This window comes from Gymnogyps californianus, chromosome 5 (assembly GCF_018139145.2).
Source record: "Gymnogyps californianus isolate 813 chromosome 5, ASM1813914v2, whole genome shotgun sequence".
NCBI lineage: Eukaryota > Metazoa > Chordata > Aves > Accipitriformes > Cathartidae > Gymnogyps > Gymnogyps californianus.
Window position 1 is genome coordinate 12,302,745 of NC_059475.1, and position 25,968 is coordinate 12,328,712.

Below are 25,968 nucleotides of genomic sequence, written 5' to 3' on the forward strand. Positions count from 1 at the left end.
TGCCATACTCCTGCAATGTAAACCTCAGCTTATGCTATGACATACAGTCCACAGAAATGCCACTGTTTTACTTGGTGCATGTAGTTATTTAATTTGCAGTTTATACATACAGAAGTTGTTGCAGCCTTCTAAGGGTAAATCTATCTCCATGTGAATGTTAATAGCACAACTGAAGACCAAGCAAGAAACATATTACTGTCTCAAAGTACACAACAGGAACTACATTACTAATGCACAGTAAACAATGCCGTGTCTAAAATAGTAAAAACAGCTCCACTTAACATATTGCTACACTCCTCCGAGTACTTGTATAGGCATTTGAACCCAAGTGCATTATATATATGCGTACTCAGGTTAATAAACACCTTCTGTTTTAGAAACAAATATTGTTACTATAAACTCTTCCTGGACCAGTGAAATACTACAAACTACTAGGCTCGGTCAACTTATATGGAAGAGTGAAAGAACAGTTAATAGATGCCCTATAAGCTCTAAACATTCAGGAAAAGCAAGTCATAAGCATAGAATACCAGGTGTAGGGAACCTGAAAAAGTGTAGTTTATTTAATTTCAGAATGCACTAGTTCCAGCGGTGGCTCAACTACTGGAACTAATGAGTCTTGAAAAAAACCAAACCAAACCACTTCCTCTTTATTTAAATCAACACGAATTCACTACTGTTAGGAGGGCAAGGACAGAAAGCAAGGAGACATTTTGTTTCTTTTGTTTGCTTGTATGCAAGGATCACATGACACAGTAGTAACTGCATTTCTTTTAAAGTTCTGCTTCCCTTTGAGAAATAATTCTCTCAAGTGTGCCTCTGCAATTCAGTAAGCTCCTGTGAAATCTTCTCCAGTCCCCACAAGCATATCACACATAGCTCTATAGCTGAGCTAACCATGTCAGGCTTATTCTCTGAGAATCAAGATTTTTCCCTTTTTTTTTTTTCCTCCTCCAACTCCCTAAATATATTTATTTCCCATGAGTAAAAAGACTTTCCTCGAGTCTCTTTCATGCTTTTTCTAGAGAATATACACTACTTTGGCTACCTTTTTTAACTACCCAGTATATTTTGACCTTTAGGTAAGCAGCAACTTCAGCAACAACAAGTCTTAAAGTATCACACAGCTTTTTCTTCACTGTTTTTTAGAAGCAATGCAACTTTTTGGAAGGTTTTAATGACTTGAGCTTTGACCTGCCCTAGCACGTAATTAATTAGTGTGTATGCTTTTGTGCATTTTCACAACTCAGGGTGCAATCCTATCTAAATGAAGCATCTAAACACAGAATCCTTAAACACAGCTTATATTGTCTGATTTGGTTAGGGATTTATTATTATTATTATTATTATTTTTATTTGAAATGTTATCATGCTAAGAAATTGTTACTGATTTCATTGTTGTATTATGAAAGGTATCTACTAAAAGAATTTGAACAGATTGAGTTTATATAAGGGTGACAAATGCCCCCTTTGCCTCCTCCCTCCCCCCAAAAAACACAAAACCAGTCCCATTTTACGCTGTTATTATTTTGTTCTTCATACAATAAATGAAGTAAGCTGAGGCTTTTCTGGCCCATGAGTAACAAGCCCCTCCCACAAGGTCTATTTGCTTCTATTTGCAAACATTCTGCTTGCATTTCCAAATTTGTTACAATGCCACTCCAGCCCAATTTCCCCTCAGTGGAAAAAAACCTCGGCTGCATGCCCTTAGCCAAATTTCCTGTTGCAGTTCTTATTCTCCCCTCCCCCTAGGAGGAAACCTTTTACTCAAGGTCACATTAATCTTCAATGAAAAGAAGAAACACAATGAGTGACAGAAGCCTATCTTGGAACACATAATATGCTTTCAGTGAACTCACCTTTTTAACAAATGAAAACAATTGTTAACACAAAGGTTTCCTTAATGCTTTTAATTCCATCATCTCATTCAAGCAGTGGTGGACATCAGTTTTCTTGCAATTAAAGGATGGTAGAATTCCCTTCACTCAGCAATTCTCCATGTAATGAAGCCAGCCTGTCTTCCTCTGTACCTTCTCAGTTCAGGCTAGCCCTTTCCTTACTGACCTGACCACCCATGCCATTCTGTCTGCAGGCTTTGTGGATAAAGTGCTTGCACTTCTCAGTCAAGATGGTTACATCTGTGTACAACTTACAGCTTGAAGGAGTTCCCATTGCCCTCCAAATCACATCTCACCAGCACCAACTTCCCTAAACCACTCTGCCTCCCTCTTCTTCCTGCATTGCTTCTCTTTCCTTCCACTGTCTCTCTAATCTCCACAAAGCATTCATCTCAGATCTATTTTATGGATGCTTATCTGTGCATGTCAGAAATAGTGTTGCACTGAATTAGGCATATGCTCTAGATTCAGAGCAGTAAGTGATACATACAGCAAAAACAAATGCCAAGGGCAGCCCTTTTAATGATACTGAACTTTTCCAGTGCATAGATCAGTAGTATCCACACATGCAAACTACCTGATTTTCTAAACACATGCACTTTAACTCATAAATAGTTCTACGCCAATAGCTATGGGCTTCATGAACTTGACACTGAATCCTCTGCAGCCTTTACTTCAATGCTGGATTGAAGGGAAATCATTCCTTATCCCACTGCTAGATTCCCTGCTCACCAATATATTCATACTGCATTAGCTTTTCAGATAGGATAACACAGCTTTATACAATAAGCTTGATTCTTTCCTTGCAGCTCTGTAATAGGCATGAGAGGCAGCAGACACAAAATACTCTGCCCTACGGTAGCACAGCAATGCTCCTGGCAGCTGAAATAGTCCCTAGAGCTGGGCAGAGCCCCCCAGGAGCTTGTCTAATTCATACTTCTGCAATCCAGAGCAAGCCAGAAATGAGGAGAGACAGGAGATGCGAATCCCTGTGTCTCCAGCTTCTTGTTTGGCTGTACTCATTGCAAAATGCACAGAATCAAGCCCTATAATGTTTGTATTCACACAAATACAGAAATAAACTGCTGTGAAGAGAAACAAATTTCTTTTTCTGTTCTTTTAATTACTAAAAGAAAGGACAGAGGAAAAGCTTTCTTTATGGTCTCTACAGAATTTTTGCATTATCATGATTCATGGCTTTCCACCTGATCGTTTTGTGGTCACGCAAGACTGAGGGCAGACACAAGAATTTACCTCAGCATCTCTGCAAGATAGGAGGGGAGAAGTAGTATGCACAATGCTTTGAAAGCACAAAATATAGCTTTACTGCCAGTTAACAGTGGTAAGGCACCATTACAGGTAATGCTAACAGAGGTGCACAGAGGCATTCCTGTCTTTTGAATCTGATGCTAACCCATAAGTCTTCCCATTCACTATCACTTTTGGTTTATATGATAAAACTGAACTTCATCACCAAAGTCAGTAAGTACCTACTGGGGAAAAAAGGAAAAAAAAACAAAGGAAAAAACAAAGAAAAAAAAAGGAAAAAACCCAAAGGAAACAAAAAAAGAAAAAAGAAAAGAGAAAAAAGGGAGGGGAAAAAGGAGAAAAAAGGAGAAAAAAGAAAAAAAAGGAGAAAAAAGGAGAAAAAAGAAAAAAGGAGAAAAAACAGGAGAAAGAAAAACAGGAGAAAGAAAAAAAGGAGAAAAAAGAAAAAAAGAAAAAAGGAGAAAAAAGAGGAGGAAAAAAGAGAAAAAAGAAAAAAGGAGAAAAAAGAAAACGGAGAAAAAAGAAAACGGAGAAAAAAGAAAACGGAGAAAAAAGAAAACGGAGAAAAAAGAAAACGGAGAAAAGAAAAAAAGAAGCAACCTCAGAATGAGTCAAAGTTCAGGGAAGTTAAGGTATAGACTCATTGTTCACTCACAAGGCTTTTAATCATGTTTAAAAAGCAGACATCTATTAATTTCATTCAGTATTTTGTGAGATCTACAGAATTTAGAAGTATATAAACCCACTCTAACTTCCTTTCTTAGAAGTAAGACGTGGTATTTCAACCCTGTGGTCACAAACAAAAGCTACAATTTACTTCCTTTTTGTCTAACCAATACTTCAAAAAAAAAAAAAAATCAGCAGCAACGATCTAGACCAAACGGTATGTCACGGCAGCAACCAGCTATTGCAACACAGAATTCAGCAGGGCTGTGTTAGCCACTCTAGAAACTGCGTTCTTCCATGCACAGTTACCCTGGCCTGAGCCAAAGCTCTGCTGCCACACAAGGCTAGGCATCCGAGCTAGTGAGTCTGTAGGCAGAATAACATGATGTGTAAAAGTCACTGCTATGACATATCCTCAGGTTTGGTTTGCTGACACACTGAAATAATGGCTAAAGAGAGAAAGAATATGGAAGGAGGCTTAGGCTGTCATTTTTTCATCTTTAGAAAGCTGTATCAAAGCTATTTGCAGTGAAGGACCAATGCAGTACACAGATACATATCATAAAGATAACAAATACGTGTTAGGTAAACAAGTATCTTGGCTTCACCTTTGGGGGGGGGAAGGCAACAACCTCCCCCCTAGAAAGAACAATAGAGACAAACCAAAGTTCCTAAGAACAAGAACAGCTCCAAGACAAAGAAAGCACAGTAAATGCCTCCTACAATTAGCAATATTTTATAGAAGTAAAATAATATTCAGGTGTAGGTCCTTTACTTTGAAGGTGTATTTCAGCTAAAAAACTGAACTATTGGCTCTGAATTATCTGAGGCTGTTGGGCACAGCCGTCTATTGGAAGCCCTGCTCAAAAAAACCTCACATACTTGCTTTGGAAGGCAAGACACCCTAGTACACAAAGGCTAAAACTCAGTTCTGAGTTTATGTGCTGTAGAGCTAAACTCTTATTACTTAATTTCATCCTTAATGCAGGCAACCCAGGAGTTATGTGGAAAATCTGTCTTGACTGCACTTTGCTATGTATCAGCTGGAAAACATGGGAGAGCCCTGCTGATCGCAGACTCAAGAGTCTTCTCTAAAGCTAGCATTCTCCTACACAGACAGTTGTCCACCTCCTGTGGGGAGCCAAGTGGAGCCAGCCACAGTCTTACCACCTGTGGATTCTTGTCTGTCTAGAGAAATATTTGTCTGATTATTGAAGGGCAATTTTCCAGTTCCAGCTTGATCAGTGCAAAACATATCTTTGGTTGCATTCTGGTTAAGTCCAATATGTAAGATCTACACATACATTTCCCTTATTTAATAGGAGCCTTATCTTGGGATTTGGTAAATAGATGAGGTCACTGGAAGAGAACTCCTATTACACCAGGAAAAAAGGGTGGAAGGGGGCAGGGAGAAGGCAAAAAAACCCCAGTAACCTTTGAATGTCATGCCAGCAAATAATGCTGGCCAGCCTTCCACTGTACCTTTCTAAATGCAGTAATACATGTTCACTGATTGACCTTGCCACTACATTCATAACTGTTTTAATTTTGGCATTTCCCATCAGTTACTTTGGCTCTTTTATATAAGCAAACAGATAGTACCAGGATGTTCACACTAGTGTCTGAGAGGTGTAATATACAACTTCACTAACAGCTCTTTTGGGAGGTGAATCTTATTTCTTGCTTTCCTTATGAGCAGTATGCACTGTTTAGGATTGACTAACAGAGAGACATCCTGAAAATATAGGCCCTAGAAGTGTCTGTTTCATATTATAAGTTTCACTGCTGATACTGTTATTAGGGACAAAGCACTTCGGGGAAGTTACAGATCCACACATTACCTGGGTTAGCAAGACATAGGGAAAACAAGATTATTTGGAGGCTTACAGGAACTCTATCTACAATGCAGTTTACTTTCCATAGAGAGTGCTTCATAAAAATACTACTTGTAAGCTTACTTCATAAAAATACTACTTTAAGCAAGATTAACTCTGTGCAGCAAGAATTTTTAAAGCAATAACTAGCAGTAGGAATGATCTCTGCCAGAGAAGAGCAAGCTTGGTCCTGCTCTCTTGAATTTGGGTATTGCCAGAGGGGAAGTGATGCGCATTTTGTGCTTCTGAACAACATGAATCCATTTGTAGATTGGCTTATTTAATAGTAGATACTTAGAAAATAATTAAGATATGCCCAGAGACATTGAACATTTGTTTTTAAATCAAAAGCTGAACTTATCAAGTACAATCCTGTTAATTACAGCTTCTCAGTAATTAAACTGATTGTCTAGGCAGTTACCTGATCCACACCTGTCCTTCACACCTCTCAGTCACCATGTGTTTTATTATTAATGTCTCTGTCAGCTAGTGAAGTGTTTTATCTGAATGTGGCATGGAGTAAATATCTTGTCCAGGGTTATGCAAGAAAACTGTCAAGTTAGGAGTCGAGTCCCTGCCACTTGAGTCGTGCTTGAGTGAATTAGCTAATAGATCCTCCCATCCATACGCTTAACAGTTAAAAATGGGAAATTCATTTGAATTTACCTAACAACGCATCTGCTTCTAGCCTTGTGATAGACAGGGGTACATTCAAACACTTTTGTTTTGCAGATTTTGTATTTGACAGTTTATTACCACAACAGTAGCAAACATTCAGTAGCCAGCACACTGGACACTATAGGGAAAAGCCAAAAGACCTTTTTGATGTACTAGCACTAACCAAAATGTAACAAGAAGGATTAAAGTATTGATCTAAACCCTGAAGTTACAAAATAAGGACTACCTCTTCCAGTTGCATATAGAAACAACGCAAAATGGACCTGAAGTGGTTAAAAACACCAGCAACAATTACTGCTTTGTGAAGAAATCTCACCTATCAAACTGAAGCATTATCTCTCCAGTAACTTCCTCTTAACTTCAGCAAAGGGAAGCAAACGAAGCAGCGTAATACTGTTGCTTCCATGCTTTGAAGAGAATGCAGCTCCCTTGTGTGTGAATATGTCAGGAAATGAAATCAGCTCCTTGATTCCCCCACCTATCTCCTAATTACATCCCAGTGTATCTCAGAGGCAGCTAAGCATATAACTCAAATAATCTTTTTACTTAGTATTTCACAGACATTTTTTACCAGATACTGATGGCAGTATGAACCGTCAGTTCAGTTTCTGTGGGAGGTCTTTTTTCTTTTGACACATATTTAAACACCTATTTTCAATATGAAGTGAAATTCTTATCCAAAATCTATACAGCTGTTTCTACTACAGTCTAGTATGACTTACCTACATGAAAGCAGGAAAATGCACTTGACTGTCTTTAAGTGAATTAACTAAAATGAATTAAACCTCCATGTAGATATTTTTATTCATAATCCAAGTGAGATTCATTTGATTAACTCTGTTTCACTCCTTTAAAGCATACATACAATTAATCCCCTTTGATTCTGAATAAGTAAACAGATTAATTTAGCATAATCCATTTAACCGACTTACATTCAAGTTAATTCTCCTGGAGTGTTCCCATGTAGAAAAATTTTAATATTCTTAAAATAATGTAATTCAGTTGAGTGGTATGCACACACCACTTCATGCATATCATCTACACCTCACACAAGAAAAGCAAAATTGCTGGAACTCCTACTAAAATCAACGTCATGCCTTTAATCCTTTTCACACTTACCTTTCTCACATTATAAAAGTCTCGATGGGGATTACTCTTTAGTTCTTTAAATTCCGACATTTCATTTAACATCTCATGTAAACTAAATTTAGATTCTAAAAAGTTAAGCCTCCGATGACAATATGTTTTTCTGTAAAAGAAAACACAGAAATTAACTGTAACTTAAAACTATTTGTATTTCAAGTTCAGAAAGAACTTGAAAGTTTTCACAGTAAAAACAAATATTTTTGTATATATTATCATGTATGTATTTTGTAAGTAATATTATGTATGAAGACCAAGACAAATTCATTCTTCTTATCCTACTGGTTAACAAATATATAAGTCAATATCCAATATGATTTCAGACCAACATTATTAATGAAACCTCAAACAGAACTCTACATAACCGTGTTATGTCCTTTAAGTTGCTCAAGTATTGTTATCACTGTATCTGCGCATAAACTGCAGTTCTTTTAGTAATGATGACCAGAGAGATCATAAAACCTATAATAAAATGCCACGTCAACTGCTACTACTCTGAAACTATACCTCCAATAGAGCAGATCACCTCATGTATAAGAAACAACCTATAATCCAGACTTGCTCACTATGGAAATAATTTTTTTAAAATTTCCCCAAATTATTTATTTGCTTTTTCAATGTGAATATAAGAACCCAAGATAAGACCCAATATACTTTCAATTTTTATGGCTTAAAAAACACATATTGTGTAGAAATACTTTTTTCCCCAAATAATTTCTTGTGCTCTTCTTAGAAAAATCATGCTTTTTTGTTCCTGCTTGCCTACTCCTCTGTCTTCACTTTCATCTTCTGTTATGTTTCTCATTCTATTTTTAACCAATGACATGGTGTTTCTCTTCACCATCTGTCAATTCTTATTGAATCTACAGTACTTTTGTAGCACTATTAATGTAATAGGCTTCTTTTTTCTGCTTTATTGTTGACAATCTCTCCTCAATGGGACACAAATCCCATTAGGGATTTGAAAGGCCAATTCAAACACAGTCTCACTGTATCTGATACTGATCAAGACCCATTTGCCTGCTGTAGGAACTCTTTGTTAGGTTATACTATTATTCAAGAGACCAGAACACTGAGGAGTAGGGGTGAAATTTCACCAGTTTAAGAACAGCAAAGATTAAAGAACAATGGGTTCTTGATCTCCAAGCAGCCCCATGTGTGATAGACATGACAGGAAAGCACTTGCTGCAAACAGGGAAACAATACCGTATGAAGAGCTTATGCAACAGGATTACTGAAAAGACTTTTTCCTTTTGGTTTGTGTGTATTTATCAGGGAGTGTGAATCAGCCTGCAAAAAGCTTAATCTGAAGAAGTGAAAGAAGCAGATGATTGCTCCTACATTCACAAAGGTGCTGAGTGTTCTAACGTGTCCTACCAAGGCCCTTCTTAATTATGGCTTCCTGATAAAGACTGTTAACAAAAGCTGCAAAAAGAAGGGTCTTCAGTATGATTTTTGTTTCAAGTTTTTCCTCCTTGTCCTTTAATCTTCTCAATATCTGTTTCTTAGAATATAACACACTGAAACTGGAAATGCATTTACCCACTGCATACTGTAAACAAGCATACTCGAGCTAGCTTTGATTTGGAGCAGGAGTGCTGATAATGCGGGTGGAAGCACAGGCTTTTGCTCTTGAAAAAGTGCTGAGGGAATGGGACCGTTCTGTTCAGCCCATCTGCTTTGCCACTATGAATGCGCAAGGCAGACAGATTACGCTGCAGGTGTCAAGACGCACACTCAAAGCAGAAAGAATGCATCAGGTGTGACTAACTTGTCACATTGTAAGTGATGATCTCTCAAAGGCAGGGCAAATAGTTCGGAAGAACAGTCCAGGTTCCTGCTTTGTTCCATCCTAGGGTGGATTCTTTTCCTTTCCTGGTCTTGAGGCCATGAGAAACCTTGATGTTTCCAGTCCTCAGCTGGGAAGTAAACTTAAAAACTGGATGCATGTTTTCGTTATGCACTGAGCAAGGACATTACTTTGTCGTGAGTGTGGCAGTGACTGTACTAGAGTTGTTATATTTCTGGTTTTTAGAGATTTACCAGGAGTTTGATGGTTCTGGGAAATTTCAGACTTATTTCGACTGTGCATGCGTGGATCAGTTTTGCAGCACATGAGCAGTTAATTCACATCTGGAACAAATCAAACTGAATATTTATTTTGCTGAGCTGTTCTATATGCTTTACATATGCAGGGTTTCTCTTCATGCAGCAAGAGTAGAACAGATATGAAGGAATTCCAGACAACTGTTCAAAAACCTCAAATTCAGCATAGGCCAAAACAAAATAAAAAAGGTGAGGTTCAAGTTTCAGTTCCCATGCCTCAGGAAGTTTAGGTCAGATTTGACTTGAATGGGAACATTTGGCCAATTTCTTGCTTTTCTGTTAACTGCTTCTCATTTTGCCGTTGTTGATGCAAAGAAGCTCAAGAAATGAAATATAGCTGTATGTGCGGGTTTTTTTTCCTTTTAAGTCTTTCCGTGATGCATTAATGCTTGAGAAGGGCAAAACAAAACGTTACTATAGAATGAGTACGTTGAGAAATTAATATCACAAAAGCGGGAAGTATTAACTAAAGGTAACCAACAGCCTGAAGGGGCAGAGAAGAAAGAAAGAGAAACATACGTTGGACCATCTGCAATTAGAGCAAGAACGTGGCTCAGGTCAAGGGTATAGGTCTCCAGGTCAGGATATGGCAGACTCCGAGGCTCATTTAGTTCCATCATTTCTTTGTTATCATAAACAAAGGGAATGCCACCTTTTATCTTGATAACATAATCCAAATTGTCTGGAGCATCATCAAGATTGTAAGGATCTTCATTTTCTTCTGGTGGTGAATGGAAATCTGGAAATAAATTTACATTACATTTAGGAGAAATAATTCACACAAAAGGCAAAATAATTACAAAAAGGACTTTCTGCTTCTATAATGCTTCATTTCTAACAGATCTTAATACTTCAATTAAAATCACGTTTTCGGTTACTATAGAAGATCTGTTGTTACAACACAGCTTTATTCTGACAGGCTTTAACTGCAGTCCCTCTCTAAGCTAAGTACCTACCTTAATTCAAATATTATACATTATTAGAGTTCTCTGAACCAATGTCTAAATAGATTTAATACTATTCTTTAGTAATGTATGATGGCACAAGTTTCAAAATAAGTTTCCAGAAATATTTAAATTAGGATGGTTGAAAGTACAGTTTAGATTTTTGAACAATGAAACAGTTGTTGACTTCATACCCACCTTCATTATTTTCTTTTCACCTTCTGACTCACTGTAGTAATTTTGGAAGTTTGTATTTAAGCACACAGTAACGCAGCTGTTCTCATATTGAAACATCAGTCAGAAAAGAACAGGCTGTGCCTTACTTCTTCACCTCTACCCTTCCCACAATCCAATGAGCTAGACTAGTGCATACATACTAGGACTGTATCCTCTTTCTCTCAACCATCAGTGAATATACTTCACTCATGGTAGAGCAGGAAATAATTTAAGACTCAGTGCTTCTCACTCTGACCAAGGCAGTGGTTGGTTTGTAGGTTTTTTGGGGGTTGGTTTGGTTGGTTGGTTTTGTTGTGTTTTGATTGGGGTTTTTTCATTTGTGGGGTTTTTTGTTTGTGTTTTGGTTTTTTGGGGTTTGGGTTTTTTTTTTAATAAAACACCTTATTTTTATAATTAATTGCTTTTGAACAGAACCAACAAGTGCAGAAGCCAGAGATAGTACAACACAACTCTAGTTTTCCCCTTGGCCTTCTGATCATGACTGAAATCAGAAAGTACCAGAAGCACGGTTGGGATTTGTTCAGTACAGTTTTGTAATCTCTTCACAAAATTACTTTTTTTTTTTTCTCTGATAATCAGGTAAACACACATACTTCTGGGAGATTCAGCTTATGTGAACACTCAAACATTATCACTCATGCTAGTGAATGTTCATTGCTTCTTTTACAATACCTTACTAATGCAACTAGCATAAAATAAGTGTCTCAACTACATTTATGTCAACTACATTCTTGGGCTCAGTCTTATCACTGAGATTTCTTCTTTTACCTGTTCAGTTAAGCCAAGACAGAAAAGTAATTAACCAGTCCTTTCATTCACCTAGAGCACCTGAATGTATGTTATAAACTGATACCATTCTTATCTCTAATATTTATGACTATCCAGCTCAAACTTGTGCTAATTAAGACATTGTGTAATGAGATTTTATTGTTTATGTCCTAAATCTAAAATCTTAACTGTAAAAAAGTTATTAACCTAATAATAGCTTGGAAAGATCTCCCTGGCAGCTGTTCCAAAATATCTTTCCTGTCTTCAATATTCAGTATACTGTCCTCTTCACACTTTTTCTGTATAAGAAACGCTTAAAAACATGTTAATTCACCCTCTTTCAACCAGTGAGCTAGAGGGTAATTGATTTAAAATGTCACTTTATGGCTGAGAATACATTGCCAACAATATGGACACATCTACAGTGGCACATCTGGACAGACCAAAAGTTGCTCCTCACAGGCTAATCCAAAAACTAGCAGTGCAAACAGTTTAATGCAGAAGCAAAGCTTTCAAGATACAACCCACCTAAGTGACAAACATCATTTGTGACATACATAGTGGGGAATATGTTCAACCTAATAAGCCTTGTTGAGAGATCAGACTTTATTAACCCACGCAGAATGCCCAACAAATATGACTGTACAGCTTCCAGTCTTGACCTGGTAAGCGTATCATGCCTGTGAAATTACTGACTCAGGGCTTGCTAACTGGCATGTCTGTATCGTGCTTCAATTTACGATGTAGATGAGGTCATAATCCCTTTTATTTCAGCATGCCAAGATCAGGCGGAATGACGTTTCACTTTAAACCATATCCATATATCTTTTTCCTGGAGGAACACAAGTGTACTACTTACCATCTCATTTGCTGAAAAAAAAAAATAATAATCAATGAGCGTCTAGTACGGGTTTTTTAGCTTTTGACAGCTTCAAAGTTTCAGGTTAGACACAGGATTTATAACTTAGGTCCATCAGTGATTCTCCACCACTTACTAACAGAGTAAGTTACAGAGGCAAAGACACTCAGAAGAGATCATCACAAAAATCCAACTTACCTTTACTGCAGCAGTGCATGGGTTTAATTCTATATTTTAAAAAGAAGAACAAGGCTATTCACCTGGATACACTTCATCTTCAACTTTCCATTTTTCATCTTGCATGCTACACAAATACTGAGATGTTGTTCTTGGGAAGCGATGGTAGGCAAGACGTGAATACTTTTCTCGAATGAGAAGAGCTTTCACCAGGCTCTTGGCAGCTTGTTCATAATCATCAACTGTAACCTGAAAGGAAAGCCTCGATAAATACTGACAAAAATAAAACAGCCATTTTAGCAACAAACTGAATCCACGCCGGTAACAAGGAGACTGAATTTCCAGAAATGTAAGCGTATGTGGCTTGACCGTAAGAATCTTACCCAAGGTCTCAGGAAGCCAGTGACAGAAGCAGAGTCCAAATACAATGTGCAAAACACAAACACACAATTTTTTTTCTCCTACCATATATTACCCATTCATTTAATGTCTGATTATGTTTTTATCTATTCGATTTATTTTTTATGATAAAAAGTATAAAACAACCTGACCTTGACTTTCACTGTTTTACAAATCAATGTGTTCACAAAGCAATTTACAGTTTGTTGCAGAGAGCCATCATATACTGGCATTTCACACTTTATATACATTAGCTGCTTGTGGTTTGGGATTTCCCCCCCCGCTAGATACAGAAAGGGGAAAAAAAATGGTTTCTTACCCCTGCACAGTAGTCCCCACTAATTGAAACTCTCTGAAACTCTGGTACATCATATGGCACTTGGACTGGCAGAAAAGCACTTGGAAGAACTGGCGTTGCAGGAGACAGAACAGGATTGGCCGATGGTGCTTTCCACTCCTGAGATGGAATTTGTAATGACAAAGACTGGGATCGAATCATCTTGAAACTTTTCTTCCTACAAATTCATGGTATAAAGCATAAAATAAGCCATGGTATAAAACATTAAATATACTGGAAAACTGATTACAGCAAAGAAATCACCCCCTAAGAAATTTTACAAATGAAATCTCTCATAGCACATGAAAAATAGTCACAAAATATTTGTGCTTTTAGCTTTTTTTCTATTGACATTTTACACGATATATGCTACACACAATTGCACTTACCCTCCACACGAATACAATATGCCATAATTTATTACAATCACTGTAAGATGCCCTAAGGTTTGTTTTGTTTCACTTCTTACAAATTCAGTTTCAGCAAGTCACTGTACAGAAGGAAAATGCGATCACTGTGCTTACTTTAGTAGGAGTTGATTCTTAGAGACTGGTAACATCAGAGTTCACAAAGTATCAAACAGAAACAAGTGAATGTTATGTATGGTAAGTTGTTATAAGTTATCATGCTATTACACAAACTTTTCATTCTTCCCAAAGCATGCAGGATTTAAAAACTCGTCTAGTTGTCAGACAAGACTATGCATCAAAATTTCTTATGTAGTCATTCAGTTAAACTTGTAAGAAAAAGGATGAGCACATGTTATTCCTTAGGCAGCATTTGATAAGACTTGAGCAAAAGGCTAGTGTTGGTTATCAGAGTAATAACATAGCATGGCTTTGATACCCAAGCCCATTCCTCCCCTCAGGGCACTAAATGACTAACCCCCATAGATTTAAAACTTTTGCCCTTTCTCAGCAAAACTGTGATAGATGCATACCTTAGACAAACCAGCTAAAAAAGAATGCTGTATTTTTCAGTGAAGTCATTGTAATACCTCAAGTGAAGTTTGGGAATATCTCTAAAGATTTAATTAATTTTCCTTACTTAATTTAAATGTATTTAAATGTATTTTAAACATTCATATAATAAATAAATATAATGTTATAAACTACCTGTGATATCACTTTCTTTCGCACTGTGGAAATACTCCCTCATTTTATAAACTAGATGCCAAACCCTTAAAATGTTAGTAAGAACCACTAACAAAGAAAAAGGAATACTGGAATACTCTCCAGAAGTTGCATATTACTTCTGTGACATTCTGAAGAATAAGAACATGCAGTGCTGGTACAATTAATACCCTATGACCAAATTCCATCCTCTCTTAAGTACTTGTAGCCATGGTTGAAATCAGTATGAAATTCTTGAAAGGCAGTGTTGGATCAACTGCAACTGAAAACAACAGAAGTTTTACTCGTATAACTGTCCTTGAAGTACACTTCAGTCCTGTAGGACAGGGATGAATACTTGTTCTGTTCCCACATGTAAACAACATACATATAATATCCCACTTCCCACAGTTAAACTTGTACAAAACTTGAGGTACAGTTTGACAGAGCATATTTCTATAAGACAATTTCCCAAATTAAAAGTGAAACTTATTAGTTCAGGAGGAAAGACGTACCAAATAGTTGTTTGAATGAAAACATCTAGTTTTCCCTTCTGTGCTTTTTTATGTCTACGAACATGCCAACTCGGAAACCCACTTGCACAATTCAAAACCAAAAGTCTCAGCCTGTATCATCAGTGTGTCATACCTTAATTTAACTAAATTGACTCTTCTCCCTTCTGTTCCATAAATGTGATGCCAAGCGTTGCCCAATTGATTGTCTGCAGCTAACCGGGTACACATGTTTAGCTATCACTTTCAAAGGCTTCCTTGTTTGCCTGCTTTTTGAAGAGTCTGTACACATCCAAGCCATTTGGTGTCAGACTGCTGCTGAGCTCGTGTGACTCCAGGAAACAGTCTAGCCAGTCCACTGAAGTTAAGATACTGGAACAGGGTATCTGACATCAGGGTAAGGCTACCTCTCTCACAGAAGAAAATCATAGACCAAATCAAGTTTGGCTTCATTAGATTCATGGGTAAACCAAAGGTGGACTGTACTTTTTTTTTTCTTTGAGAAAACTCAAGATGTGCGCTTTTATGGCTGATAGTGGTTAGATTTTCTCTCTGTGAGTTAAGGAAACCTACGAATAACCTCATTATGCCAATACCACTTTTCACCTTCTCCCTTGATGTTAAATGTCAAGTCTTTGCTTTCATCTGTTTTTACAGAGACTAAAAGAATTATCATACCACTGTCATTTTCTCTGTGTTAAAATTTTCCATTTCTCTGAATGAAACTAGAATAAAGGGGGGGGAAGTGTTTCTTTTTCTGACTCTTTTTACATTAAAGAGTCTTAGGGTTGTGTTCACTTCTACCCAGCTATGCTGTTTGTTAAACTTGCATAAGCAATATCTATGCTATTGCTGGAAATGAAGCTGAGAAAACGTCACCAATCCAAGCTCCCTAGGGCCCATCCCCACACCTTCTGCATAGCACGGAAGGACATCGCACAGGTGCCCTTGGTACCTGCTGTAGACCTTGCTCATGAAGTAACAAGAGGCAGAATGTTATTTGCCAGGTATTTCAATATTAACTCAAACTCATTTAAAAAACTATTTTCCACTAAGAAAGCAACCACCGAACAAACCTTTTAGCTGTTTCCACAGACTGTTGTTCTGCCAGTTCCTTCTGCAGTTCCCTTTCCTTGGCCTCTTTCTGCCCAATAGGGCAGTCTTCAGGCACGGTGAATAGTGACAAGGCATCTTTGCTGTCTTCTTCTCGGAGAACTTTAGCAAACACCTTCTCTGCTAGAAGTCGCACCTGCTCATCAACCTCAGAGATGTTCAGCTTTGGAAACTGTCTGGGCATCTCGGCTAATAAGGAAGAGAGTTGACAAAGTTATAACTATAAGAAGAATAAAGATATGTAAGAGATTGGGTTTTCTTCATGGTACACCTATCAAAATTAAAAGCTTAAAGCAAAAGCAGAATAAAGTAGAACAGCTATGCAGAATTTAAACTAGTATGCAGTACACAAGAACCACAGGTATCCACTGAGCATCTTTACTTGTGGAGCCATGCCAATTTGTGAATCGGGAACTTCTTGGTATACTCATGAAAATTCCTAAGATATGTATGTACAGATTTGCCAGTAGATTCTACTTACTTGCATAATCGGATAGACTATAACTTGTGATATAATGTATACTTAGCTGTATGTACTTGCACTGAACTTGGAAATCACATTCACTCAGTCGCCTGCCTTCTTCCCTGCTCAGTGACTTCAAACCAATTTTAGAGCCACAAACAAGTTAGAAAAGAAGGTTGCACATATCTACCTCACCCCATCCTTTCCACAAATAAGAAAGTCGTGGAGCTGCTGTGAAGTAAAATGGTTGCACAACAGGAGCAAATATGGTGTAGTTAACTCAGTGACTTTTTTTTTTTTAATTTGTTTTCAGTAGTTCATATCCTGCTTTTGAATTGTATGTGGGAAGCAGACAGGATATGGATTTTAATTTTTGCTTGGCATTTAAATATAATTTTTCTAAAAAATATGTTTTGTATTTTAAATTTTTATTTAAGTAGCCTTTCATCACAAAATATTTCTATTTTGTTACAGCAGCACTACTGAAAATACCATCTTTAGTGTTTCTTCTGTAGTTTCATGGCTTTATTTATATTTCATTCTCATACAATCCAAAATATGAATTTTGACGTATCTTGTAGCATTCTGGAGGGGAAAAAAATACAGTGCTTGTAAGCTACTGACCAGCATTATTTATTACGTACTATAAAGCTTTTTAAATGCCTTCAGTATGATGGAGTTTGTAACAAATAAGATTAAATTCTTATTACATAAGTTAAAAATAGCAATGAACATGTCACAACAAATGGATCCAAGCACTGCCAGAATGTGAAGTCTAGGTCCAAAAGTCGCATTTCAGAATCCTTTTTGGTTACAAAAATGCAAACATATTTTATAAGATGGTATTCATTTAAATAACGATGTATACTGAAAGTCAGCATGGAACATGGCAGTTTTTAATCACTCCAGGCATAACTTATCAGGGCCCCCCATTACAGTATTTCTGTAGGCATGCTGCAAGTTTCACATGTTGATATGTGATCCTTTTGATATGTGATCCTGTTGTTTTCACCCTAAAAGATTCTAATTAATGTCCACCTGTTTCCACAGTTGCTTTGAGAACACTTTTGCTTTTATTCTAAAAGCAAATATAGTATGAAAACATGACGAGAGATACATTGCACCATAACATGGCAATTTAGTCATCATCTACATTATTTTGTATTCTTATTTTGTAAGAACCAATTGACAGCCCAGTGGAAAACGTCAGTGGTTTTAAAGAACTGTGGATCTGACTATGGAGTTTTTCTGCCTGGAGAGTATTTGTTTTGCAATTAGTATTGTCTTCATAAAATTAAGTATAACTACATAAGAAATATAAAAATACATACACGTTTAGCTGAATGATTCGATGACAATGCACTACGATGTCTTAGAAGCATCCAAACTTAGATTCGGTTTCTCAATTTCAAACCTCAATTAAGTCATGGGAGTCTTTCCACTGACCTCAATGAGCACAGTTGTCAGCAACAGTAACTGCCACACACAGTTGCCAGCAACAAGGGCCTTTTGGGCCACTTCAGCCAGGCAAGAACAGTATTTATACTTACTTGACTACAGCAAGAGTGCTAGCAATAATAGTAAAATGTGGAATAATAATATTTTTTCTGCTGCTAAATCAGCATTTAAAATATTTTCAGTACTAGCTGACTAGGACAGGAAAAGATCAATTAGTTGTATGTTTATCATTGGCTGAGCATCAATGAACTTTTTCTTAGAGACTTGTGATCAGAAACAGAAATGCAGCAGGAAATACATTGCATGAGAAACCATACTGTATTTTAAATCATCACAGTAAGATAGTGAAGAGTCAGAATGTGTAGATACAAGTACGATCCTCTACTGAGACCAAAGGTGTTTTTTCTTTCTTACAGAACCTGATCTCACATTCTCCACTCAAGCAAATGAGAGACTAAGGCACAAAACACTTTGAAAGGTAGGTTCACCCACATCACTGCTAGCTTACGTCACTGAAATGAGTTTAATAAACCTAAAATAGTCGTGAGGCACCTCACGCAATACTCATGCAAACTGTGCCATCCCAAACTGGAAGAGGGATGAGGATCTTGTATCCAGTATCTTTCTATAGAAGCGCTGTCCTTTACCCAAGGTGAGCGACTGAGCGAGCGACAACTAGACATCTTAATGTGATGGGGAGGGGGTATGAATGCCATCCAGCAACCAGCAAATGCTCTCTTCCTAAGTATCTCTCTCTCACAGAAAGGCCGTATTGGTTACTCTTTAGTTCTGCACCTTTGTGGAAGAAAAGCAAGCTATTTCTCTTGAAACATGCTGCATAAAAAAATATGATGGAATGATTATTTAAAAAGCAATTATTGATCAGGAATTTAATGGGCTTGAGTATGCAATGAGCACACGCCATGAAAACAACAACCGCCGCCGCCTCCAAACCCCCACGGATGGTCAGCTGGCAGCGCTCGGAGCTGCATCCTGCCGCCGCGAGCAGGTGGGGCAGGGCCGGGCGCGGGGCCTGGCCCGCGGGCGCTCCCGCCGCAGGAGCCCCGAACACGGCCGCCCAGGGTCCGTCCCCGCCGGGGCGGCGGCCAAGGTCACCACCACTCCAGGCCAGCCCAGCACGGCGCTGCCTCCTGCCTCGGGACTTACCTAGCGCCCCGGGGAAAGCCATGCTGGGGCTGGGCCGGGCCCCGCCACCGGCGCTCCCGCCGGCTGGAAAGACTCTGTCAGAAGCTGCCGGCGGAGGCGGCGGAGGGAGGAGCTGCTCCCGCCAGATGCCGCCGCTCCCCTCTGCCGCATTCACCCGCCGGCCGGCCGCCCCGGTACTGCAGTGCCGCGCCGCCTCTTCCCCGGCCCTTTATGGTCGCCGCGGCCCCCAGGCGGAGGAGCCCGCTTGCCGCGCCCCCGGCCCCGCCGCGGCGGCCAGCTGCCTCCTGGGCGGCAGCATCGCGGACCGGGGCGGCTCCGCAGCAGGTGGGGCCGGAGGCAGGCAGAAGGAGGGTGCTGAGGCGCGGGGCGGCGGGCACGGGGTGCAGCCTCCTGCCGGGCAAAGCGCCAGCTACAGGGGCGACCCCCGCCTCCCTGCCCCGCGGATCCAGCGGGGCGAGGGGGGGCTACCCCGCCCCGCCCAGCCCAGCCCAGCCCTCGCGCGGGGGGCCGTTAACGGTCGCACTAGGCGGGGCGAGGAGGGGCGCGCGCCGTGTCCATACCTCTCTGAGGAGAGTCCCGCTCGGGGCGGAGCGGGTTGTTTCTCTCAGGAGGAGGCAGCCGTTTCGGGCACTGCCCGGTGCCGCTGGTCCCGCGGCTGCACCTGCGGCGACGGGAATGGCGGGGGCAGGGACGGCGCCTCCTCCCCGGGGCCGTGGCCTCAGTGGGAGCCGGAGGATCCGAGGAAAGCCTTCCTCCCCCGCGCCGCGGCGGCCCTTTCCCCTTCGGAAGCTTCAAGACAGAAGTCGCGCTGTCACATGTCTCCTCGCCGGCGTGGGAGGGAGCTACCCGGGGCGCGCCGCCCCGGACTGGCCCGGCCCCGGCCGACCTCAGCCCGCCTGACCTCGCCTCAGCTGCAGGGTGGCCGGCGCGGGGCGCCCCGTGAGTGTTGCCTTCGCAAGCGCTTATTTCAAAACTCCTCCTCAAAAAGCGCTTTAATGTAGAGAACTTTGGTTCGAGACCAGAACGTCGTGAGGCTGGTGCGAAGATGACACCCGATAAGTAAGTTTGCTGACGATGTATCCCTATCAGAAGTGTTTTCAACAAAGTCCGTCCTTCAGTGTAGCGACATGCTTCAGGTGCTCATATATATTTAAAAAAAAAAACAAAAACAAACTTACCGGGTAAAGAGCCCAAGACAAATAACTGAAGGTCAAACCACGCATGACTCAGCAGGAATGAGGATAATGTAAAATAATTTGACCTTATTTTGAGAGATTCCGTGCCCTGAAGCTGAAAGATTTAGGGACGTTTATGGTAAGTTTGGGTTACAATACTTGGAGTCTAATCTGAAGACATTTAAATATAAAAGTATCTTTACAGTGGAGGGAAGCACTGGGAATGTAGCGACTGACGAACAAGGTCCTTTGTGTAAAAAGATGAGCAGGGTAAAGGTAGATCTCCCAAAACATGTGAGAGATCACCTGGTTGTTCTGTTGCAAGTGTGCTGTCACCGCTATGTCCTCCCAAATTGGTAAATGAAGAAATGCTCCATTCATAAACCTCAGGGGGTTTTGACTTAAGAAATTCCTTTACTTCACACAGCTGGTGAAGAAATGGAAGTGAAAAGAAAGTAGGTAACCATACAAAGTTTGAGTTGCAAAGAGGAGTTGCAAAAGTTTGCGAAGTCTGAGTTGCAAAGACGACCAGATACTTTGACTCTTATACTAGTATCAACATGATCACCTTCACGTGCTCCTGAAAAAGCTAAGGACTATGGCCACAGCTGTTGTATGAGACATGTACCAATCCAAAGCATTTGAAAATGAGTCAGCCATCCAAAATCATAAAAAAATAATTGATTTTAAAGTAATAATACTACTAAAAAAAATAGACATTGTTTCGTAGCTTGGAAAAAAGGCTTATGCTGCATGCGCATGTTTCTCCCACAGTAACTCTGAATGTCTTCATCAGCTGCTGCCAGGCTACACCCAGACAAGCCATCTGCCACCCAGGAAACGACGTACTGTAAGTGTCTGTAAGTCTGACTCATAGTTGCCCAGCCCACATGATATATGAGTAAAGGACACCTGTTGCTGCTGGCCATTCAGTACATCCGTTGATTGCTGATCTGTTAGTCCTGCTTCCTTTCTCCTGTTCCCCATGTCCTTCTCCCAACCACCTGCCTGAACTTGCCCAAACTTGCCTGCTTCCCATCACAGAGTTTGCCTGGCAGTTTGGGCTCCTTAGTGGCCCTGTAATCGTAATTGTGCCCTGCCTGCTGGACTCAGGTATCCCATGGCTTCTTGGATTCATCTTCTCAGCTTGGCAAATGGGTCTTGTCTCCACACTTGATTTAATCTCTCGTCTAACTATGGGACGCAAGACCCTGGAAGAGTTCCCTCTTGTGCTATTGCTGGCGCTCTACCAACCATAATGAAAAAATAACGGTCTCAAAGATAACTGAGTTTCTACAGTTTTCTTTCATGGAAACAGGCAGCTCTGTATGCCCCAAGTGAAGAAAATGTTGCAGTGTGAGTTCACGTTTTATGAGGGCCAGAGAATTCACACAGAAGGGAGACCTTAAAAATGCCTTAACAAAGAAAAACCTTCTATGAGCACTGAAGTACAAATCCATAAGGACATAGGACACTTGTTCTAGGTGACCATGACCATTTAAATGACCTTTCCTTCTGTAACAAGTTGGAAACCTTTAAAGGCAAACTGAGATCATAACTTAGTAAATGCATCTATAGTAATTGAAGCATTAGGAAAATACTATTGCAAGATCTGTAATAACGTCAGGATGGATTGTAAGAATAGGGTAATGGTAGTAAATTAACAAGAAAATACTTCAAGTCCTCTCACATTTTGCAGAAGCAATTGCTATGAACAGTTATTTTACGAACTGTTCAGAACATATATTTGACTAGTGGGTCCAGTTTCATGTCCCGTCTCTGCTCTCATAATGAACAGTTCACATGTATCTTTGAGAAATGGAAGTAACACTAAGCTGACAACAATGAAATAGCATGTTTTCAACAGTAGATGATGTTGTACACTTCCATGAGCACCTGCAAAACATAAAGCACTAAACTTTGCATCCAGACTTAGAATACCCCAGTGATGTCAGTCAACACCTTGTTAAACACTTGCCATCTGGCCCATGAAGGAGTCTTTATGCCAGTCCAGTATGTGGGCAGATTATACTTTTATACACCATGTTGAAAGTAGTGCAAGTGTCTCCAGAGTTATTTTAAATGTTCTGATTCCTATTGTAAAATGTCAGTACTTTCTGAAGCCATCTGGGTTTTGGTTAACTTCTTTTGTGTAGCAAGCAGTAGTTCTCTCAGGTAAATTTTGCACTGTGTAAAAATGTATTTCTTCTTATCTTTTTAATCTTATTATACAAGAAAAAGTTATTCCCTTCCTTTTACCACAAAGTTACAACTGATGACGTTTCTTTATATTATTTTTTAAATTCTCTATTTCTATTATGCCTTCAACTTGCTTTAAGCACTACTTTAGAGATTATTCTTTTGGAGACGGTAGTAAACTCATGATTATTCCAGTGTACATGGTATTTGGACTGCTCTTTTGCAGTCAGTCTAGTTTAACAAAAGGAAATGCAATAAAAGTTCTAAAGATTTGGTTGCATGTCAACATCTACTGAGGAATGGAATAAAATAAAGAAAACCCTAAATATACGTCTGTATTATTAATACTTATTTTTAGAAACAGACAGATCTTGTCTGGGAGATGATTAAAGCTGGAATGCATATTCATCAAAATTAGGAGATGGTCTCTCATTCTCACTTGAAATTGTTTGTTCTTACAACGTACTGCTTTCATTTGAACAGTGCCTTAAAAGCTTATGGATTTTGAATTAATTTTTTTAAACAGATTCATATTACTGACTGTGATATTGATAACAACAAAACAACTAATGGATCAAATGAAATATTTCAATCTATAATGTACCCATTAGTGGCATCCAAGCAGTATTAGACCTAGTACTCACTTTTCTGATCTTCAGTCAGTTCAGTTAGTGATATGCTTGGCACACATGCATTTACTTACTGAAGATATTCCAACAGCAAAAAACCACAGTTAAATAAAGTAATCATCTCCAAAAGCTGGAGGGGAGGTTTGTGCCGAATGTGAAACATAATAATTGAATCGCATTATCAAATACTCTCTACTAGAAAGGAAGAATGATTCAACTTTTTAAACAAAACAATGGATGAAAATTGTAATCATTCAAAAAGGGAGAAAATGGTTCCACTGAGTGATAGAAATGATACAAAGCAAATCATATCTGTCTGTTTTATAAAGTCAGCAAATCAAAAAGCATCATCTTTCTTATCCACTGCTTTTCAAAAAGCTTGTAGAAATTAATTAGGCATATGAGTATTCAGTCCTGTATTTGAATTAGACTCAGTTAAGAACTTGATACAGATGATTGGGTCTTTCTCAGTATTGAGTTAAACTAGAATTTGTAAAACTAAAAGTTTGGTTCCTACTCTAAATATAGGCAGAAAATTTTCTATGTTTTGGAGACTGCTCAAGGCCATTCCAGAAAGTATGTGAGAGGGGCAACAAGGAGGAAAAACTGTTTTTTATAAACTCCATCTTGGATAGTTGTGGTCTTCGGAATATGTACATACAAGATACAACTATGCTTATATAAAATGCAAAATGTTTTGAAAATTACTTGCACTGACATTAGAACTGCTAGTAGGTTTGGAATCCTGTTTCTTGTTTTTTTCAGTCAAATGACATTTTCCTTTCTGAAAGGATACCTATGAGTATAATTGTCCTGTAGTATATTATTATAAAATAAAATACATATAGTATGCAAATATAAATCTGGTTGTTTAAAAACTGAAATGGAAGTGGGAACTATAGAAATTACAAAAGGATGTAACTGTTCAGTCACTGCTTTAAAAATAAACTAGGAAAGTATCTGTACAGTCCTAATAATCTGAGTCTGAAATAACAGAAGTTTTCCATGAGTTTATAAATGGAATATACTGTAATACTTTGTTGCACAAGAAAGGTTTACAAGCAAGATGGGATGCTTTGGTGTGTTTGGAATTGTAAGCTGTCATTCAGATATTTGGAAAGCTTTCTTTCCAGCCAGTTGGCAAATTCTTTGCAGGCATCTACTAACTGCCTTGCTTTGTCACAACAGCCATATAAAAATGCTAGTTTAAAACCAGTTTATCTCAAACCTACTTAGCTTGGACTTTGCAAGTATTTACCCTTGATGGAAGACTGCCTTGCTCTGATGTTATACATAATTTATCTGAAATTTTGGAACTGTTCTAAGAAGGAGAGATCTGACTGTATTAGACAAACCTGTATGTGGAGCTGAAAGACCTTTAATCTGATTTATAAAAAGGAGAATTTTCTGAAAGTTACATTTCACATCTGTTATGTGATACACAGATGAAATACTTAACCACCACTCTGATGTACAATGCTGTTTTACTCAGCTTTGTTTTAAAAGGAATTTTATTTGCTCAGAATGCACATAAAATAAAATATTCAGCAAGCAACAGTCTAATAAATTAGATGCTGCCAGTGTGTGTGAAACAGTGTGATTACAGCTCACAAAGGGGAACTCTGTGGTCTATTTTGGAAGCCCCTGAAATGAATAATGTTCTGAATTATTTGATTTCTGCAAAAATCAGTACTGGAATCTAAACCGTATGTTTAGAATTGGTTTACATATTATGTTTGCAGTGGAAATGCAAATAGTTCATTAAGTGATACTCAGTTCTGCATTTGTATTACTTTTAGATGACCATTAACATTTTCGTGATGATCTGTGACAAGGGTTTGCATCTGGGTTATTTGGCCCTCAAGTCAGAAGTTTCATTCCCAAATAGCAGATATCTGTGTGATGCAGGTGGAGCGCGTAACTGCCCAGAAACTGGGAAATGCAAGATAGGGTTTAGACATAACCTTACACAAACATTATATAGCCTTAAATAAACTCAAAGCTAGGTGTTGCTGAACTGCAGTCTTCCCTGTCCCCAGAATATCTCCTGTCTTCTCTTTGTTTTACAGGTGCATTTTCCAAGTCTCTCCTTTTACAAGTGTGAGTGAAACTGCAACCTCCAAAGCTGGGAGTTCATTTGTACACGGGGATTCCTAGTGGCCATTTACAGCCCAAATAAACCTTCTCTATACTGCTTGTGTAGTGCTAAGCAGGCATAGTTGGCAAGAAATCCAACCCAAAATGTTCTTATTTTCATGTGGAAACTTAAACTTTCACCTGGGCGGGAATTGCTTTATGATTTTTATCCAACCTGCCTGAGTAAAAAATGCTATAGCTAGGCCTATGCTTATATGCAAAATTACTTAGAAAGCCCCTGTCTTCTTTCCATAAAGCTCATCTAAAATATTAGGTATGAGAATCTACAGCTTGTGAAAGTTTCCATCATTTTTTTCTACCCTATAGACAGTGGGAAAATAACATTTTATTTTTTGTAACTATGGTTCGCCAAGAGGGCAACGTCAGCCTGCCACTATCAATCACCAGGATGTGCCCTGCGTTCCGCTCCTCTCTCCCGCCTGGGCAGGGCCAAGGGTGAGGTCTGCGGCACCACTGGTTGCGCGGGGCTGCAGCAGGAGCTCGCCGCCCTCCCTGCGGCCTGTGGCCGTGCTGGTGTTATGTAAACAGCAGTGACGCAAGGAATGCAGATTTCACCTTACATAACTGTTCGTTCCTATCAGAGACTTCTTTATTTGTGCCATTAGTGTGTATAAATTAAAAGGAGGGA

General features: G+C 39.1%; 1 protein-coding gene across 2 annotated transcripts in view; it reads right to left on the reverse strand.

Annotated features, from left to right (window-relative positions):
• The window catches only part of AMPD3 (adenosine monophosphate deaminase 3), a 34,027-nt gene extending 14,229 nt beyond the window's left edge, over positions 1 to 19,798 (reverse strand). The window contains exons 1-6 of one of the 2 annotated variants that reach the window (XM_050897613.1): positions 19,741 to 19,798; positions 16,056 to 16,281; positions 13,338 to 13,533; positions 12,703 to 12,868; positions 10,154 to 10,373; positions 7,505 to 7,634 (exon numbers count right to left, since the gene is read on the reverse strand). In XM_050897613.1, coding sequence (XP_050753570.1) covers positions 7,505 to 7,634; positions 10,154 to 10,373; positions 12,703 to 12,868; positions 13,338 to 13,533; positions 16,056 to 16,276 — 933 coding nt within the window. In that variant the 5' untranslated portion in view covers positions 16,277 to 16,281; positions 19,741 to 19,798. Of the gene's footprint in view, positions 1 to 7,504; positions 7,635 to 10,153; positions 10,374 to 12,702; positions 12,869 to 13,337; positions 13,534 to 16,055; positions 16,282 to 19,180; positions 19,280 to 19,740 lie in introns of those variants that run through there. The other variant, XM_050897612.1, reaches the window with a different exon arrangement.
• Between the last annotated feature and the right edge of the window lie 6,170 nt (positions 19,799 to 25,968).